Below are 18,609 nucleotides of genomic sequence, written 5' to 3'. Positions count from 1 at the left end.
ACTTCCTTTGTCTTGTCTCTGTGCGCGCCGAATACGGCTTGGATGAGGGGCTGCTCCGGAGCGGGGGAAGGGCGGAATAGAGTCTCTGTCCGTTGGCAACCGACGGGTGCGTCGAGCTGCGTGCTGTCGGTGCCAGGGGAAATCGGCAGTGATGATATGATTCGAGGCAATGTCTGTACTACCCACGGTTGAGGGTAACGTACGTGTCAAGTTGGTCAATTGGTCAATTGGGCCAGTCATGCAACTTCGTGCGAGGCACGGCATGGCCTCTGCTTTGCCGGCAAGCAACGAATTGGCCAACGGCCGAGCAGGAACATCAATGCATGTCTGGATCATCACGTTTGCCCTTTCTAGGCAATAAGCCAAAGACAGCCGCAACCGCAACCGCAACTGCACACACACAACAATCGGCTAAGTACGGCAAGTCTGGGGAATCGTTAAGCATAAGGAGCCAAGTTGCGGAGTACCTAGATATGGCAGAGGAGGGCAAGGTCCATGATTGCAGTCACCGCTCGTCTGTGGAACAGAAGCAAACATGTACAAACATGTAAGAGTCACAGCTTTGATTGGGTTTTGTCGCCTTCAGGTATAAAGGCAGCCGGTCTGATGGAGATGATGGAGACGCTGTGGATATCATGGAGACTGGAGCTGTGATGAGTAGCACCTCGTACGGAGTCGGCTGGGAACTAACAGCAACAAGACTGATGGGTCAAGAAGACCAAAAAAGACCAACTGAAAACGGGAGTTAGAGGGGAGATGCTATGGACGCAAAAACAAAGATATTACAGTCAAAGGAAACAGCCCCTGGCGCAAAGGTTTCCCGGCGTGGAATAGAATCGCTCTGGAAGAGAACAAAGAATGCCCAGAGAAGATGGAAAGGGCATGGAAGTCAAAGGCCACCAGGAACCCGCGACGACTTCGCCCTGTCATACAGTGCGGAATATTGAGCCCTTACGGTATTTTCTTCAGGCACTTTAGCGCACTAGCCACACTCTAGCCCTCCCCTAACCGGCGCCAACACCACCCGCTAATTGGCGCTGTCGACGCACCCCCCCGGCCGTGCGCTTGCGCAGGTCACGACTTCCGGCAGCGAGCTAAGGGCATCTTACCCATGGCACCATCGCAGGCGCATCGAGAGCACTTAGCGGCAACCGATGGAGTTGCGGTTGAGGCACGTTGACCGAGTTGGAAGCCTGCTAGGCAAAGAGACCGGCAATTCTTGGGACTGCGCCTTGTCGTCTATGGCTTTGTCACCGTTTATGTGGTTTGCTCAGGCCTTTGTTACAGCGCAATTGCCGATTTGCGGATATAAAGGCGAGAGATAAAACAGTCTCCCCAGACAAGGCAACAGACTGATGGCATCACCTGGGCAGATAAGGGCAACGTCTATTCACGAACAGGCACCATAAGCCAAAGAGATTTCCTTATGCCCCTGCAGCCGTCTGCATCTGCGGCCAAAGAGGAAGCCAATTGCCTCTTCTAGGGCCATTGTCCATTGGTATCCAACTTTCGCTGCCTAACGTGGACTTGCACCCCCGGCGTTCAGCCTCGAAACACCCATCCAGAATCTGCCAACGCACTGCCCGTATTCAGAATGCAACTCACATAAGAGAAAAAACCCCTGATGCTGCAGACGAGCAATGCATGATAGTACATCCACTCGAAGGGAAGAGCAATTGCTGAAAATGAAAGGGGATGAACGAAAAATTTTTCTTCGTTATATACGACGTGCAGCCGCAGTGGCGAAATGATGCCCAACTCGGCCGTTGTCCTGGTCCTGTCGGATGAGTGACACCGTCCACACACGGCAACGACCACCCTGACGAAGCTTTTGACGGGCAAGTGTAGTGAGTTGACAGCGCCCGATTGGTGCGATTGATCGTCGGAGATGGTTCCTTTGGATTCCAAGTTAGGGCCAAATGTGCCTGAATATCAATGGCGATGGGATTGACGAGGCTAACTAACTGACGAGGTAAGGTATGGCGGCGAGGTGGTATCATGGACGATCAGCTTGGGAACGAGCCGAGCCGGGCGTGTCCAGGGCTGGGAGATGCGATGGCAAGATTGGTGAAGTCATGGCTGGCACGCCTGGTGCATGATTCATGTTTATGTAGGGCCGTTGATTCTTGAAGCCATGTCAATGTGAGTTTGTCGGTATAAACAAGGGTGTTGCTATCGAATGATGCTTGTTTTTGCTCTTCAAGTAGACTCGTCAAGCAAGCATTTGATTCTATTACCTACAACCCACACAGGCAAACGTGAAGCCTCTTGTACACACTGTACGCAGTAAGTGTCGCATTTCGAACATCCAGCGGCGGCCAGCATTCTGCAATCTTCCGGTCCAATTCCACGCCAATCATCTCCTCTTCACTTCACAATCGACGACACCTCACCCGGCATCAAGATGATAATACCTCGCCGTGATGGCGTGCCCCGTCCATCTCAACTTGAGCCTTCAAGGTTGATACACAGTTCCCCTCGGCAGCCAATCGGTAGCCAATCGGAGTCCGCAGCCCACCACTCCCTCAACCAATCACCGCCTACCCTCGACTTCCTGAATTGCCTTGATTGGGTTGGGGACGAGCTTAAGCCTCCCCTACTTGTCTCAATCCATTCTCCCAAAGGATCAATTGACATGACAGCACATTATCGAGATGGAGGGAGGCATTTTGATTCCTTATTACTGGAGACGCCCACACACCCGTTCGCTTCATACAAGTGCCTATCATTCGTTCAGCTTTCTTCAGCAACGACTTTGCCGCTGCCCGTAGGCATCGAGACGAGGGGCGATGCACCACTTAATTAAAGCACGCTCGCTCACTCGCCAATAACGCACGAACGTCGTGTCGCACAGAAATGCAGGCTCTATAATTTCGGCGCCGACATGGGCATCAATCGTTCGTTTAACACGAATCAGTCAAAATGATATGAGTATTCGGGCAGAAAGGAAGAGTCCTTTTTGCTTTTTTTTTTTTTGCCGTCGATGCCCGAGAGAATAACCAGAATGAGTTCTCACATCGAGCTTGTCCCAACTGCATCCTCGTCCTGCTTTGCTTGTACATACGAAGTCGATAGACTAATACATGCCGCAACATCGAACCCACAACGTCCGATTCTTATGTAATGCTGCCCAAGCCTTGCGAGCCCGCATGGGCTTTTTGTTGGTGACTGTTCGACTCGATGGCTACACTCCCTCGACGCTCTTGCTTGTAATAATAAGCACCGGACACAACAACTGCGCCCCCGTCGAGAACTGGCACAGAGGCGTGTGCTTTGCGAGATCCGTTTTCCAACAAGTATCGTCATGTGCAAACGCTTGCCCGTTCGCACTGTGGTACAGCACCAAGAAAAAGCGCTGACGTTTTCCCGCATCAGCACGGCCGCTGGGAAAACGGGCTCCGGTTTTACTGGGGCACAGTTTCTTGGTCTTGGTGGATGATGAATTGATCTTGCTGGATCTCTCATTCGTGGCTTCTCGGAATCAGCGGATCGAACTTTCGAAACGACAGCAAAGCCGCAGAAGAGATACGCGCAATGGTTCCGACTTGAACTGACTGTGTTGACGTGCATGGATGATTCCATGGAAGCCGAGAGTTAGAGCCTTGGGGCTTCGAGATGAAACGCTGAATACATAGTTGACGTGAACTGGCGCCCTGTCCGTCACTTCCGATGGGAGTACAGGAATTTGTAAGCTTTTGAAGTCTTACACATTTGAGCATTACATCCATTTGTAGATACTTCTTGTATGAATCCATGAATTGTAGTTGTGGAGATCCATCTTATGTCTCCTTATGCGAATGACGGCGAGGTGCTTACTATATAGACATCTAACCCAGGTAGTATACGAAACTCTCCTCTCATGAATTCCATATTTGAACCAGCGCCAATGGCATATAGGTGTCAAGTCTACACCACAATTCAACACCGCTCGAACATGTACATAGTATCAGGGCATGTCACTGCTATCAAGGTCCAAGTACGTAGCGACTAAACCCGCCAAGTCTACATCCAACTTTCCTCAAACCGCCAAAGAGCGTCGTCATACGAAGGCTTGTCGATCACCTTTCCAGATGTATCCCGCCAGATTTTCTCCATAAGGTAAACTTAGGTTTGACCCTTATGCCAGGGCCAGGGCCAAACCCAAGCCCAAACTATCTCTAAATTTCCCGCCCATTCTTCGCACATGGCGTCTATGGAAAGAGAGAGGAAAAATTCTCCTTTAGCTGTTTCGGGAGAATCCATTCTGTTCGCAACCTCGTACGTCATCACGATAGAATAGTCCGGAGGTTAGACCCACTCAGTTTCCCGTGACGTCAGCGAAGCCATCGTTCTTAGCATCACGCCCTGGCAGCCTCCTTTTTTTTCTGGACATATTTTCCCTCTTTCCAAACCAAGAAATCGGAATCCTGGTCGAATTTCCAGAAAATAGGGTGGGATTCTGAATCTTCGTACGTAATTTCTCAGGGGTGAAACTTCTCCCAAAGGATACCCAGTTCCGTTCCGGTTTGACAGGCGGGTAACTCTTCCATTGAGACTCCATTCCTTGTACTATCACGTACCTTTTTTTTTCTATCTCTTCTCCTTGTCTCTACTACTGCACACCACACGCCCCCCTCTGCGGGTTTGGCATAATCTTCCTTTTTTTTCTTCTTTGCAATGCCTCTGGATCAAGATGCCCTACGCAAAGTCGGCCGCGGTGGGGCAGGCAACTACGTCTCCTCGAAAGAAGCCGATGAGGCATCAAAAGTAAACATACAACCACAGCCGTAACCTCTCGCCCCCAGTTCGTCTATACCCGTTTCTAATACGCAAGTGGCCCCTTGGCATGATTATAGGATCTCGAAGCGCAGCAGCTGAAAGCCGCCGCCTCCGTCTCGGCAACCCCGTCGCAGCACCCGCACGGCCCCGCAAAGGTCGGCCGCGGGGGAGCCGGCAACTTCATCGACCCGAGGCACGCCGCGCAGCACAACGAGGACCAGCAGCTGGCCGACGAGACGGGAACGGCGGTGGCATCGTCAGGCCTGAGGGGGCATGCGCAGCCTCACCGCGCGGGCTGGTCGGGGAGGGGAGGCGCGGGCAACTTTCACGCGGATCTGGCTGCCGACGAGGAGCGGGCGCGGGAGGACGAGGATGGGAGGAGCAAGGCCGAGCTCGACAGGAAGATCAAAGAGGCGGTTGAAGGGGCGCTGAAGTTGCCGGACAAGGTTCATCACCATTTGCACAAGGAAGAGGAGGAGGAGGAGGGGTGAAGGGGTAGAATCTTCCTCTTTCACTCATGTTCTAGGAGGCAAAAAGGTTGGATATCGGCTTGAGAGCCTCACTTCTGAGTGGGACATATACCCGTATGAAAAATAAGATCCCCGGGAGCAAGAGAGAGGCCATCCGGTTGAAACATGACCACTACCGCTGCCACAGCAATTTTTAGAGACTACATAGCCTCATGCTGGACATGGACTCCAACTCCCAAGAAAAAAAATCTGAAATACAAGCAAGGACTTCAACAGAACCGTACATTTCTACCTTCTCACAAGAAGAACCATAGAACGCAGTCAACCAATGTTCAGATGCGCCAACCAATCAACGCACCCCATCTCCAGAGTTAGCATGGCCGCATCCCCGGAAAAACTATACCCCGCGCCTAGAAGTCTCCCGAACCCTTGCAAAACTTCAATTCTCATCCAACGCCACTCCCCAAGTTTGCTGATTGCGCCAAACCTCAAAATCCCCCAAAAATCACATACATCTTTCAAAACCAAACGAGAAACAACAACGAAAATCGAATTCTATATCTCTTTTTTTTTTCTTGATTTACGACTCGAAAAATGGCCTCTGCACTTGCTTGGGGCGCCGGCGTCGCAGTCGCAGCCTTTCTCGTACGTGCTTCCCCCCCTCCCTCAACATCCAAAACCTCCAAAACTTCTTCGACATCGTATATAAGCGACGACTTTTTTTTCCAAATCGCCTCCCCATCAAAACACATAAAAAGCCTAGTCTTCACATAGTCCTGAGCCACACCACACACAACAGTCAAAGTTGGAAAGCAGGAAAAACTAACTGATCATCTTTTCAACAGGGCCGAGCCGGTCTCGTCGCCCTCCGTCGCTCCCGCGGCGGCGTAGGCCCCATGGGCAAGGCCTTCTACAAGGGCGGCTTCGAGCCGCGCATGACCAAGAAGGAAGCCTCGCTCATTCTCTCGCTAAAGTACGGCACCCCCCCCCCCCGCTCTTCCAAGTCCCGTTCTGAAGTTTCAAAGGAGACAAGAACGACATTGAAAGCTGACTGGATGGATGGTTATAGCGAGCGATCCATCACAAAAGACAAAGTCCGCAAGGCCCACCGAACCCTCATGCTCCTGAACCACCCCGATCGAGGCGGCAGCCCTTACCTGGCGACAAAGGTCAACGAGGCCAAAGAACTACTCGATAAAACCGTCTGACGCAAGAACCTCAACGACTGAAACAAAAACTGCAAACGAGCGGAACGAGCGATCTGTGCTGGTAATAGAAGGTCAAAAGAGCCATGTGTGGCCGTGTATATTTGTCTTGTACGATATTCGTTTTTTTCCATAGCGATGGCGTTGGGCTGGTGAGTGGGCTGAATTTGATGACCCCATAAGCGACTATATAGTGGCTCAAGGTGTTTGGAAAGATCTTGGAAGAAAAGAGGACGAGAGGCGAGCTACATGAAAGATTTGGCGGCCTGCCGACGAGTTACCAAGGACAGCAAAGAAATACCAAAGTCTCAACTCAAGACTATATCACCATGAATCGTCTGGATTTTCCACCTCGGTCTCCTGCTTCACGTCGAACAGAGCTGGCCTGTACTCTTCTCCTTTCGCCTTGGCATCCGTCTCCCGCATCTGCTCAACGGCAACTCCCAGGAGGGCACGGAGAGTGTAGACAGCGTCGTTGCCGGCGTTGTGGAGGTGCTTGCTGTGGATGCAAAGGTCGCCGAGGACGCTCAGCAGGCTCTTGCCCTGGTCAGACTCTTTCCAAGCCAGGTGCATCTCCTTCGTATCCAATTGCTCAACGAGGCCTGAGAGTCCCAGAACATCAAATCCAATGCTCGCGAGATACCTGATGTCTGAGCCAGCGTCGTGCGCGACAAACACTACCGGTCGATTCTTGCTTACGTAGGGCTCCAGGATGGCCATGATGGCCTCGGGAAGCTCATACTCTCCCGGAAACGTGCTGGTGCTTTGGGTATGTTAGCAAGGCTATGCAGTGGTAAGCATACAGCTTGGGATACTTACCCAAAGTCGAAGGAATCGGGGCACCCGCGAACGAAGCGGCGGTTTACCAGACCCGCATACTCCTTGGTCCGTAGATGATGTGCCTGAATCAACTGCCACCAGTTTTGGCCACCAGGGCCCGGCTCCACGCCGTCGAGATCCTTGACGTCCAGGACGGCTACTCCGATTTCCGATATGGGATTCGGTGGCATTTCGATGGCTTCGACATCCATGCAAACCAACACCACGTCAGCCCCGTTGCCTTTGCCCGCCAAGTGAAGGTATTCCTGGGCGTTGTGAAGCATTCGCTCTCGTTCGAGTCTCCTCTGAGCTGCTCTCTTGTCTGCGTTCTTCTTCTTGTCGAACGTCGGCCGAGGCACCAGCATCTGCCAGTTCTTCAGCCAGTCTTGCTGGATGGCGCCGTGCGCGTTCCTGAAGTTGTCGTAGTCTTTCTGTTCAAAGTCTGGGAAGCTTTCAACCTTCAAAGCTTTCTGGTCTCTCGATCTTTGAAGATATCGAGGTCTTGGGGTGTCGCCCTGGCCGAACCTCATATAGAAACGGTCCTGGTTTGCCCCTCCTGGAATGGCGAGCGAAGTACCGAGCGCTCTGTTGATGCCCTTGAGAAAGTCCTCAAGCTGGACAGTGGGCACCAGCACGCGGGGCTTCTCAGAAGGCTTCTCCGGGTTGTAGAGATAGAAACTGCAGAATTCGTTAGCAGGAATGTCGCCATAAAAGCATGGGTTAGGGGTACCTACAAATCCCAGACTCTGCCTTCCAAAATCTTGTCAAAGTACGGTTTGGCCTGCGGGCTTGTCAGATATTTATTACACCCTTCTCTTGTACTCCCGATATCGCATAGAAAGGAGGTCGATACATACACGAGGTCTGTTTGCCTTGCCGATAAACTGGTCGGGATAAGTCTCGACGACTTTCCACGAGCAGAAGCTGATGGATTCATCCGCAGGCTCTCCGACGACGAACTTTGAGCAATCCAGCGGCGTCACGGTAGACAAGCTGTCCATCTCCTTGAGCTTCTGCTGCTCTTGCGCCGAGGCCGGGGAGTGGAGAGAGGCATATTGTTCTGGCTTGGGCGGCACAACGGCGGGGAACTCTTCCTTGGAATCGACCGCTGCTGCATCGTTGGCCTTGTTGTCTTCCTGCGCGTGCTCGCTGTATTGGACCGTGACGCCAAGCTCCTTGAGCATCTCCAGGCGAACGGTGAGGTTAAAGGTGGCCATGCCGAGGATCGGTCACGAGTGATCGCTTTTGCTGATAGTAGTCGGGTTGAAATGTGAGGCAACCAAATTGCATGCGGTCGGAGATGACGAGGTGAGATGAGAGACCAAGAACAAAGGAGCAAAAGATTGAAAATGCGAGGAGGAAGAAAAAGGATGTGCAGGATGAAAGATCAAGGGCAGCTGCAAGGTCAAACGAAACCGAAGGGCAGCTGATTGGGCAGATTCTGGTGCAGCCTACAGGCAGGCACTGGCAGACGGCCGCCTGCTTGGTTGGCATCACACAACCTCGATGTCAAGACACTTGACAAATGCAGGACTCGGATACAGGATATTCAGGGGGGTTCATCGGATTTTGATGGAAAATGAACCCATTGTGAGTAATGTTACACGCAAAATCAAAGAAACAAGCAGCATGTTGTGCAAGAGTCTGGGTCCGATCAAGGGGCCGTGATGGCATCAATCCCCTGCCCGCATCGTTCAATTCATCAATAACCATATCATACAATGCTAAAATCGCCGGATTCCGGTGCTACACCGCTCATGTACATGCCACCATCTTGATCAACGTAAATCCTTTACCTCGACTTGTAGAACTATCCCACAAGTTAGCAAACAACGCTCGTATAATCCGACAGCATGCTGAACGACTCACCTCGTCCGCCTCCTCGACAGTAACCGTAGACACTTCCGACTGCTTCCTGTCAACCAGGCCCAGCTTCGCCCACCTCATCTTGAACCAGAAATCTCGCCTGTCGCCACCAAGCGCCCCAGACAGCAAACTTTTCTTCAGGTCGCGCACAAAATCGTTGTACAGACCGGGCTCCTCCAGGTTGATCAGCTCTTCGCGCATTGCACCAATGCCTTCCATTGCCTGGGCATATTTGCTATCCCCGAAACTGTCTGTAATGAGAGATCGTACAATGGCTCCCATTTGTTTAGTGGCGTCGGCAATCTGCTCGACTTCCTCAGATGCGTTGAGGGCTCGTTTGAAGTCTGGAATGGCATTTTCAGGACTGATGGAACCTTTCTTCTCTTCTCCCAGGAGTGCATCCACATCCAGTCCCGAGATGGGTTTGACGGTCTCCCGTTGACGTTTGCCTTTTGCCTTGGGTGGCACTGAGGGGGACGTTAGCACATAGTTCTTCCCTCATACATTGAGCATATATGCGTGCTCACCTTTCTTCACGTCTGCAGCGTGGACTAGTGAGTCAATCTTTGACTGCACGGTCTCGACGAGTTCTGTTGGAGGTTGTGCGAATCTGAGCAAGACGGGGGGGATCTCGGGTACGGGTTTCTCTGGATGGATCGCTCGTTGTTTGATTGCATGCCCGATGCGATGTATCGCGGGATTGTATAACTCATCGATGGTGGCATATTCAGCCGGCTGCCTAGATCAGAAAGAACGTTTAGAAGTAGAACATGAAACAGCCGTCTTTTCTACTCACCCATCTTCGTCCATCCCGTAACTTGAAATGTCCATGGCATCCACGTAATCGCTCATCGCTTGGGTCAGTTCGTCTGATGGCAACAGGCGATGGCTGGTGAGCGTCTGACCACTGACAGTAACGACTCTGTCCAAGGGAGGAAACTGGTATGTCCTGATATCCTCTGCAAAGGGTAGAGGCACATCGTACAGACAAACATAATCAGGCTCCATATAAGGCATCAGTAACACCAGCATAGGGTCCTTTCCGTCCTTGGTTACTAGGCGGGCCACGGCGTAGGCATCGAGCTCCGCGAGCGCCCATACCAGAGAGCTGAAAGCCAGTTCGGACTTTTCGTCGTATTTGGAAGCAACGGTGACGCAAGTCTCGCCCAGGTTCAGAAGCATCTCGTACTAAACAAGGGTTAGCAGAGAGAAATAGTCAGGTGGTGAAAGTTTGACCAATACCTTTTCCTTCTGGACAAAACCAATAATCTTGAAGCTCTTCTCTGTCATGAGCTTGGTGACATTCTGATCGGACTCGCTAATATGGACTGCCGTCCTGCCGTATTCGTACCCCTTGGCCAGCGACTCAAACTCGACGTCACGCTTACCGCCAGGGGCATCTGGGTCATTGACCTTGTATGTCCTAGCCTGCCTCACGGCTGTAAGTTCTGCCCCATCCATCTGCTCGTCCTCGGGTGCCTGTGACGGCCCAGCTTGCTCCTCTTTGACGACCACGGTGCTGGCACCAGGCGGCCTGGCTAGATGGGTCTTGAAGTATCTCTCAACGCGGATTTCCACCACCGCGGGAGCGTTTTTCGGATCGCCCAAGGTCAGGAGACCCTCGTATGTCTTGTAAGGCTTGACTGCCTTTGCTCGTGGCTCGTTCAAGTCGTCAATGGCCTCGACCATGGAGGCAAATCTTGAGTCGTCGCCACAGCCCTCCACCAGCTTTCTCAGAGTCTCTTCATTGCGCTTCTGGACAAGGGAGTTAATGAAGCTTCAAAAAATGGAAGTGACGGTATGAAGTACTATGAAGTACCTTGATTGGAGGCTTGTCTTCTTCCTTGAAACCGTATTCGGGATCATCAAAGTCGACGCCCCTTGCGCCGCCGTCAGCACCATTTTCCCTTCATCAGACGGCTCGCTAACTTACAAGACTGTCAATTCAATGCTCGAGTCGCGCATCTTCCTAGCAATGTCGCCAATGTCATCGGGATCAATCTCGCCTTGGCCGTCGGTAATCAGGACAATCTGCCGCTTCCACTTGTTCTTCTTCGTATACTTGTCGATCATGTCGACGGCAATGACAATGGCCGAGATGGCATCGCCCTCGACCGTGCTGCTCGGCTTCACCTTGGGCTGGAGAGCCTTGAGGCCGGACATGCTCATTGGCCCCAGGGGCTGCAGTATAGAGATGTTCTCGTAACCATCCTCGCTCAGCGTGTGGTTCGTCTCGTCGGTCCTGAACGCCACGACGCCAACGCAGAGCGTCTTGCGATTTGACGCCACGACGTTGCTGATCTTGTCCCAGACGTAGCTCATGCTCCAATCGAGGTCGGATTCGTCCCGGCCTCCATTGACGGCGGCCATGGACGCGCCGAGGTCGATGATGAAGACGGTTGCTTCCTTGTCCGCCATCTTGGCTTCCAATTGAGATGAGCCAGATGGCGATGATGGCGAAGAACTCGAATGGTGAAAGTAAGGAAAAGAAGTTTATAAAATGAACAAAATGTCGGCTCCCTTGGTCATTTCATCAAGGCAGTAATCCACCGCCTTTTATAGCGAGCACTTGCACCCTCGCTCAGATTTAGGCAGACAGACGCCAGTTTCGTTGCTTGAGCGAGACAAGCTCCAGTGACAAACGCGCATGTATCGCGACATCACGTGACCGTCCATGAGCTCTTGTTCCATCAACCTCAAGCTGAGATCGGCTTGATCGGGCCTCGACCGATCCGACGTCGTCAACCAAACTCGACAGCTTCTGCTTCTTCTTCCTGCGTCTCAACGGTGATTGATCCCGCGCTTACATCAGCCCAAGAACAGCCACAATCATGGCTGGCTCAATATTCGCTTCCGCGGCTCCGTACCACATCATATCGTGAGCACCTTAATTCGATCTAAGCTTGTCTCTCTAGTGAGCCGGTGAGCTAATGTTGGGCCTCATCGCTCGTCTGATACAGATACGGGACTCTCCTGGGCACGACATTCTTCCACGTACGTCCACCAGGGAATCCGTCTGTCTCTTGATCCATCTTACTCCATTCTCTTACGTTTCCCATCCTCAACGCCATGAAACCGGCCAGCTGCTTACCATGACACTACGCTACTGCAGTCCTTCATCAACGGCATCGTCATGTTCCGCACCGTCAGCCGGCCCTCCTTCTCCGCCATCCAGAGCAAGCTGTTCCCCATCTACTTTGGCATGCAGACGGCCATCCCCGCGCTCCTCGCCCTCACGTTCCCCGGAAACGCCCTCTTGGGCATCAAAGGCGGCATCAGCGGCCTCGTCGACGCTCCCAACAAGTGGAGCTCCTTGGTGCCCATCGCAACCATGTTCGTCAGCGGCCTCGTCAACCTCGCCGTGCTGCTTCCCGCCACTGTCAAGACCATGAAGGACCGCCATGGACAAGGTTAGCCAAGTCCACTCCCGCACGCACGCTGTTGATCTGAAACTCTGGAATACTGACGATGGGCTTGTTTAACCCCTCCACCAGCCAAGCGAGACGGAAAGGAGTGGTATGACAAGGATGCACAGTCGGATGAGATGCGCGCTCTCAACAAGAAATTTGGCATGCTGCACGGAATCTCTTCCCTCGTCAACCTTGTCGAGTTCGTGGCCCTGGTGGCGTACGGCTTCACGCTGGCAGCTCGCATCCAGTAGACTCGAGACAGTATCACGCCATTGCCGAAACCTTGATGTACGTTGATTGCTACTTTCGGTATGCACCTGAAAGCCCCCTCTTGCAACCAAGTCCAGTATGCGTCTAGTGCACAAAGTAAAAGGACTCTCACTAGGCATGCAATGGGAAACAAGACCAAAGTGAAAAGGTTCATTGTGATGAAAAGTCAATTCCATCCCCCGGACAACCATCTCTACGCTGCTAATGACGCTCTAAATCCCAAAAGCCGCTCGGACACTCTCCGTGGGTATATCCTCCCGATCGCTGCGCCGTAAAACAAATAGGACCCAAGAAACAACAACAACAACAATATGACAAGGCATACGTAAACTCGTCATCGTGATCAGTGATCATCGTCTTGCGCCGGATTGCTTCTCGTGAAACGCCAGTAGCTCGCGCTTGGCCTCCTCAAAGGCTCTCGCCTTGCCCTCCTTGTCGTCGAGCCGGAGTGCGGCGCTCTGGGCTCTCATGTTGTTGGCCTTGATCTGGCCCTGGAGGGTCCATCTGCCGGGCTGGCGCTCGAGGGCCTCCTTGACGTCGACCTCGTCGGTGGGCTTGGGGAAGTCTCGCGAGAGAGGTGGTAGAAGGTTGGCCGAAAGCTTGTGGGGGAAGCCGCCGACGAACTCGTGAGCTTCGAGCGTGGGTGTTGAGACGGTTGAGACAGAAGGAGTGGACTGAGTGCTGTCGCTGAGGCTGAGTGACTCGGCGGTCAGGTGAGGGTTGGTTGTCTTGGGATCCATTGAGACTGTGTGGAAGGTGCCTTTTGCAGTCTGAGCACCGGTAGAAGGCGGTGTGTTTGGTTTATTTGGTATTCGGTGTGTTTTGTACGTTTGTATGTGTTGATATTGCGTTGTTTGATAGGTCAATGTGTAGCAATGCTTGCAATAGGTCTCTGGTGAAGCAACGAAACGAAAGCAAGCTTGATCAAGCAGAGAAGTCGTATGTAGAGTGAAGAAGAGGGACTCGAGGAGGTGGGAGAGGATGGAAGAGGGTATTTGTAGGGAGGAGTCAAGAGGAAGAGGAGGTCGACGAAAGAAAATACAGTCTTGTTTGGGGCTACGTGGGAAAGTTTCGTCTTTCTATTTTGGGGATGAAGTTTTATCTTATTTCGTTTAATCTTCTTTTAATGCAGAAAATTAATTTTTTCTTTCCCCTTTCTGCCTTACACGTAACCGGAGCCTCTAAAGGCATCCCCCGCGAGTCAAACACAGATATTAGTACGAGACAGGTAGTCATTCAAAACAGCCATGCAAGTGACGCCCCCCTCCTCATCGGGCTTGACAAGGCCTGCCGGGCCGTAAACCGTGGACCCTTGCCCTCAAAGCTAGGCGAAAATGCGGATTTGAAATCCTGGGCTACCAAAGCATGTGCTAAGCCGTCATGCCTGATCATGAAACTGCTTCTCTTATTCTTCTCTTGGCTTCCTCTGTTTCTTTGGCTTTCTTTTTTTCGCTCTCGGGGCAAACTCGTAATCTCTTGCCGCGGCTCCGTCCCCGTGGCACCCATCCTCCGGCCCTTCGTCTCACCTATGAGTCGCTCTCTGCTTTCTCTGACGTCTACCGACTTAAACGCCGTCCTTATCTCCTACTGTGCAAGGGTCATAGTTTTTTTCCCTCCTTCTCGACTTCGGTTCGACCGGGTTGGCGCCTCAAGGGTCCATTGTTCTGGTTGACGCCACATGGGCACCATGCCTCTTTGATAACGAGCCGCCCGTCAAGGGTCTTTCGGATGGGTCAAACCAAAATTGTAGGGACCAGCTACCGCTAATACGGCCGATCGAGCTAGCAATAGTAACAGGTAGAGGATTTGCCGATAAGAGCAGGACGGCGGTCCGGAGTCGAAAACCCGGACATATTTCACCGATGGCCAAAAGTTGCAACAACACTCTTATCATGCTCGTGCTCGGCTTACACGAGGTCCTGTTGCTCCGGTTTGCTTGTTCCTCGCCTGAATTTACGAGTATAAATGTGATTTTCTGGGCCGGGAGGGCTCTCATGAGAGGTGGGACTTTGCGAAAAAGCTTCGATTCGCCTCAAGTTGGGCGCGTAACCCAGTTTGTTACGCCACGGGCAATTTTTCTGCACAAGGCTCGGTGCGGCAATGAGGCTAGAACTGTCTACGCAGCCATAGGCAAACTCAACTACAAGCAAACTCAAATCCTATTTGTTTACTCGACAACAATGAAAACAGTCAAGCTCATGAGTAGAGTAAACACGGCCGGAACGCAGAAATGTACTCGTCATCCGTTCAAACTTTGATCGGAAGCTGCCTCTTTCATCCCGTGACAAGACACCCATGTTATCCGGCTTTGGATTGCAGCATGTACGAGAGTTGTCAATAAGGCAGCAACACATCCTTGACTCTATTCAGAATAGCAGCAGATCTGCGAGAGAATCAATATCTGTTACACGAAAGCAACCCCCACGATAAAGCCTATTGGTATGAGCTCCTTGTGAGAGCTCCAGACACACCTGCTCGCTGACTGCCTAAAACGCTGGAGAGCATATTGAGTGCATAGTACGGCATATTTGGGCTTCAAGTCATAACCTGCATGCATACGGCAATATAACAGAACAACATTAGGATGTGAACGCCTCAGGGCAAGTGAAAGCACCCAAACGCGAGCCTACCTTATGGAGAGGAAATACAATAGAAGAATGGAAAAGTCTTACAAATGCAACGTCTGCTTACAAAGTGCATGTCCTCTGGTAATGACGTATTATCGTGACTGGCTAGCGACAAGTCGCAGTGCCTTCACTTACCCTATACCCCAGCCACCAACTGGGCAATCTTGTCATTCAGAGAGCACACTTCAATCTCCATCGAGCCTCTGACGAGTTGGAAACATGATTTTTAAGATGAAATCATCAATTGTTTCCAGATTGCTCACCATATGCTGTATGTCTTGGAACAGCAGGTGCAAGATCTTGGGGTGTAGAACTCGTGACTAAGCGTTATAGATATATCCTGACTCATTCAGTATTAGATGGCGAAAATCCAACCACCGGTCAATTCAAGACCGCATACCGTCCATAAGACGAACTCTTCCTCTCAAACTCCACATCTTTTCATTCTGCAAGACCAATGGGGTCGAAAATGGCTGAAGCACCCAAGTATCTCACTGGCGATGCTGCCGGAATCAAGGACTTCATTGACAAGTTCGATGTGAGTGATTTTAGCACTTGAGCTCAGACACACACACACACTCATGACGGCTCACTGATATGAGGATAGACTTTCTTGTTCGACTGTGATGGTTTGTGATACCCATTCCTATGAAACGGAGCTGCAAATCTCACACTTCTCAGGCGTACTCTGGAACGGAGACCACGTATATGAGGGCGTCCCCGACACAATCGCCCTCCTCAAATCAAAAGGTTAGCCTCTCAAGACGAGAGAGAGACAGCAATTGCGAAACTCACCACTCTCCCCCATGTCTCAGGTAAAAGAGTCGTCTTCGTGACAAACAACTCCACAAAGTCACGGCAAGACTACGTCAAAAAGCTCGAAAAGCTCGGCATCCCCTGCGACGCCGAAGACGTCTTCGGCTCCTCCTACTCAGCCGCCATCTACATCAACCGCATCCTCAAGCTGCCGCCCGGCAAGAACAAGGTCTTCGCCATCGGCGAGGCCGGCATCGAGACGGAGCTGGCCTCCGAGGGGATCCCCTTCATCGGCGGCACGGACCCCAGCTTCCGGAGGGACATCACGCCCGCCGACTTCGAGGGCATCGCAAACGGCTCGCTGCTGGACCCCGAGGTCGGCGTCGTGCTGTGCGGGCTCGACTTCCACATCAACTACCTGAAGCTTGCGCTCGGCTTCCACTACGTCCAGCGGGGGGCCATTTTCCTGGCGACCAACGCGGATTCCACGCTGCCCATGCACCACACCTTCTTCCTCGGCGCGGGCTCCATCATGATCCCCCTCGCAAACGCCGTCGGCGAGCAGCCCACCATCCTCGGCAAGCCGAGCCAGGCCATGATGGACGCCGTCGAGGGCAAGTTCCAGCTCGACCGCGCCAGGACGTGCATGGTCGGCGACAGGCTCAACACGGACATCAAGTTCGGCATCGAGGGGAACCTGGGCGGGACGCTGCACGTCTTGACGGGCGTCAGCCAAAAGGCCGACTGGGACCGCGAGGACGCCATCGCGGTGCCGGCGTACTATGCGGATAAGCTGAGTGATCTTCTCCAGGGCGCCTAGAAGGTGGTGAATAGACTCTAGAGTAATTTTCGTATCGTATTTTTTCATTTATTTTTAGATGCGAACAGGAGACAATAGACAAGACGTAATTTCCCGAAATTGCTTTCCAAAACCCTTCACTTCCCCATGAACTGGGGTATAGCCGTGACGAACTATGCACCAAAAACCTATAATTACAGCTCGTTGACGTGGATATAGGTATTGTTCGAGGTATCCACCTCAGCCTTGCTTCCTCTTGTGCTTCTGCTTCTGCTCAGAACGCTTCACCAGCTCGCTTGACCTGATGACCTTTGGACCAGGGGTCGTATACGGGGTCAGCGTCTTGGGGATGAACATGCCAACATGCTCCTGATAGGCCTTGTACTCTGGGTATTTGCTGGACGTGATGCTCTCTGTGAGGTTAGTGGAACCCTGGAAGAGCAAGACCAGCAGGACGGCGCCGATGCCAACCCAGCTGTACGGGGTGTTGGTGGCAAAGCAGCTCCATTGGTAGAGCATGAACCAGAAGGTCTGCTCGGCAAAGAAGTTGGGGTGTCGGCTGTACGCCCAAAGGCCCGTCGTGGCAAAGCCCCTTTCCAGCTCGGCGGCTGTATAGCCGGGGGTCAATTTGCCAGTCTCTCTGTACTTGTACTTGGCGGTTTGAAAGGCTGGAAACTGTGTTAGTGAGGTTCGACAACACACTCCTTGAAAAGCAGACGGACAACATACCATACTGCTGGCCGTCACTTATCCATTCGCTGAAGACGAGAAGGATCTCGACACCGGCAAAGACGAGATCAATCGGCTGGATTCCAGTCTCGAACTGAGATGACAGCAAGATGACGTACGCCGGGACACAGGAGAAGAGGCAAAGGAGGATGCTCTGGAAGAAGGAAATGAAGGTGACGTTGAAGATGAACCAGACGACTGAGTTGAGCTGCCCCTTGACAATCATCCTACTGAGCATTAGCTGCTGTAAGTGAGGTGGTCTCGGAGAGAACTGGATGCGCTATACCATCTGTAGTCTTCTGACCCTACTTTGTAGCCGCCACGTCTCCAGTAATTATACGTCAGTCGAATCTGTGACATGGCTCAGGTCAACATTTGGTCTGTAAGTGCACGATATGTTACGTACGCTCCATAAAGTCGTGCAGAAGGCAATCAGATCCACTCGACTATGCGGCAGCCCAGCCGCACGTGCCCAGAGCGCAGTGTGGACAACGTAGAGGTTCGGCAGGATGCTCCACAGCCGGTCAATCTGCGAATAGTTGCGGTTGATCTCGGACACAATCAAGGTGAGAAGCCCGACGATGAGGGACAAGGCGAAGCCCTCGACCAACGGGTTCGTCGTGACGTAGACATGCCTCAGGGCGTCGAGGCTGTCCAGGCCCTGCCAGATCCGGTAGGGTAGCTGGTAGAGCTGGGGGACGAAGGGCTCGACGACCTTTGCGTAGTCGACGCATTCCTGCAGGGACTTGATCTGGGGGAGCGCCATTGTGGAAGTTCGCCAGATGCCGAAGGAGTTGAGGGTTGAGACGAGCGAGTCGAGGGAAGGCAAGCGCTCGACGCCCGCCATGGACTTTATGTACTCGAGGGCGGCCATGGCGCTGTGGATGGAGCACCGCCAAA

At 52.4% G+C, this 18,609-nt stretch overlaps 8 protein-coding genes across 8 annotated transcripts; 4 read left to right on the top strand and 4 right to left on the bottom strand.

Moving 5' to 3' along the window:
• Positions 1 to 4,656: 4,656 nt before the first annotated feature.
• On the top strand, positions 4,657 to 5,249 carry BBK36DRAFT_1124750 (hypothetical protein; the record flags this gene model as incomplete). Its single annotated transcript, XM_024891191.1, has 2 exons — positions 4,657 to 4,746; positions 4,836 to 5,249. 2 exons carry the CDS (start codon positions 4,657 to 4,659, stop codon positions 5,247 to 5,249), a joined length of 504 nt encoding a protein of 167 aa, XP_024747595.1.
• An 873-nt stretch (positions 5,250 to 6,122) lies between these two features.
• BBK36DRAFT_142624 (chaperone J-domain-containing protein) lies at positions 6,123 to 6,436 on the top strand (the record flags this gene model as incomplete). Its single annotated transcript, XM_024897494.1, has 2 exons — positions 6,123 to 6,201; positions 6,298 to 6,436. Coding segments are annotated over 2 exons (218 nt in total), but the record flags the coding sequence as incomplete, so codon positions are not given.
• A 321-nt stretch (positions 6,437 to 6,757) lies between these two features.
• BBK36DRAFT_1124307 (hypothetical protein) lies at positions 6,758 to 8,253 on the bottom strand (the record flags this gene model as incomplete). The annotated part of the gene is made up of 4 exons (XM_024891150.1): positions 6,758 to 7,196; positions 7,253 to 7,930; positions 7,987 to 8,033; positions 8,110 to 8,253. The coding sequence occupies 4 exons, from the start codon at positions 8,251 to 8,253 to the stop codon at positions 6,758 to 6,760; spliced, it is 1,308 nt and encodes a 435-aa protein (XP_024747593.1).
• A 716-nt stretch (positions 8,254 to 8,969) lies between these two features.
• On the bottom strand, positions 8,970 to 11,574 carry BBK36DRAFT_1178833 (SPOC domain-like protein). Its single transcript, XM_024896151.1, has 7 exons — positions 11,147 to 11,574; positions 11,048 to 11,055; positions 10,938 to 10,998; positions 10,361 to 10,873; positions 9,915 to 10,306; positions 9,646 to 9,857; positions 8,970 to 9,585 (listed from the first exon to the last, which is right to left on the bottom strand). Exons 1-7 carry the CDS (start codon positions 11,534 to 11,536, stop codon positions 9,008 to 9,010), a joined length of 2,154 nt encoding a protein of 717 aa, XP_024747592.1. The 5' UTR covers positions 11,537 to 11,574; the 3' UTR covers positions 8,970 to 9,007.
• Positions 11,575 to 11,949: 375 nt separating this feature from the next.
• On the top strand, positions 11,950 to 12,779 carry BBK36DRAFT_1124908 (hypothetical protein; the record flags this gene model as incomplete). Its single annotated transcript, XM_024891211.1, has 4 exons — positions 11,950 to 11,996; positions 12,079 to 12,112; positions 12,231 to 12,528; positions 12,613 to 12,779. 4 exons carry the CDS (start codon positions 11,950 to 11,952, stop codon positions 12,777 to 12,779), a joined length of 546 nt encoding a protein of 181 aa, XP_024747591.1.
• Positions 12,780 to 13,148: 369 nt separating this feature from the next.
• Positions 13,149 to 13,538, bottom strand: BBK36DRAFT_1143096 (hypothetical protein; the record flags this gene model as incomplete). Its single annotated transcript, XM_024893572.1, has 1 exon — positions 13,149 to 13,538. One exon carries the CDS (start codon positions 13,536 to 13,538, stop codon positions 13,149 to 13,151), a length of 390 nt encoding a protein of 129 aa, XP_024747590.1.
• A 2,356-nt stretch (positions 13,539 to 15,894) lies between these two features.
• BBK36DRAFT_1124862 (2-phosphoglycolate phosphatase) lies at positions 15,895 to 17,001 on the top strand (the record flags this gene model as incomplete). The annotated part of the gene is made up of 4 exons (XM_024891205.1): positions 15,895 to 15,963; positions 16,033 to 16,054; positions 16,107 to 16,175; positions 16,241 to 17,001. The coding sequence occupies 4 exons, from the start codon at positions 15,895 to 15,897 to the stop codon at positions 16,999 to 17,001; spliced, it is 921 nt and encodes a 306-aa protein (XP_024747589.1).
• A 219-nt stretch (positions 17,002 to 17,220) lies between these two features.
• On the bottom strand, positions 17,221 to 18,475 carry BBK36DRAFT_57560 (DUF1295-domain-containing protein; the record flags this gene model as incomplete). The annotated part of the gene is made up of 4 exons (XM_024898287.1): positions 17,221 to 17,648; positions 17,710 to 17,936; positions 17,996 to 18,060; positions 18,116 to 18,475. 4 exons carry the CDS (start codon positions 18,473 to 18,475, stop codon positions 17,221 to 17,223), a joined length of 1,080 nt encoding a protein of 359 aa, XP_024747588.1.
• Between the last annotated feature and the right edge of the window lie 134 nt (positions 18,476 to 18,609).

This window comes from Trichoderma citrinoviride, assembly GCF_003025115.1.
Source record: "Trichoderma citrinoviride strain TUCIM 6016 unplaced genomic scaffold BBK36scaffold_11, whole genome shotgun sequence".
Classification (NCBI taxonomy): Eukaryota; Fungi; Ascomycota; class Sordariomycetes; order Hypocreales; family Hypocreaceae; genus Trichoderma; species Trichoderma citrinoviride.
The sequence above is the reverse complement of the archived record's forward strand: the minus strand, read 5'-3'. Positions and strand labels throughout refer to the sequence as shown.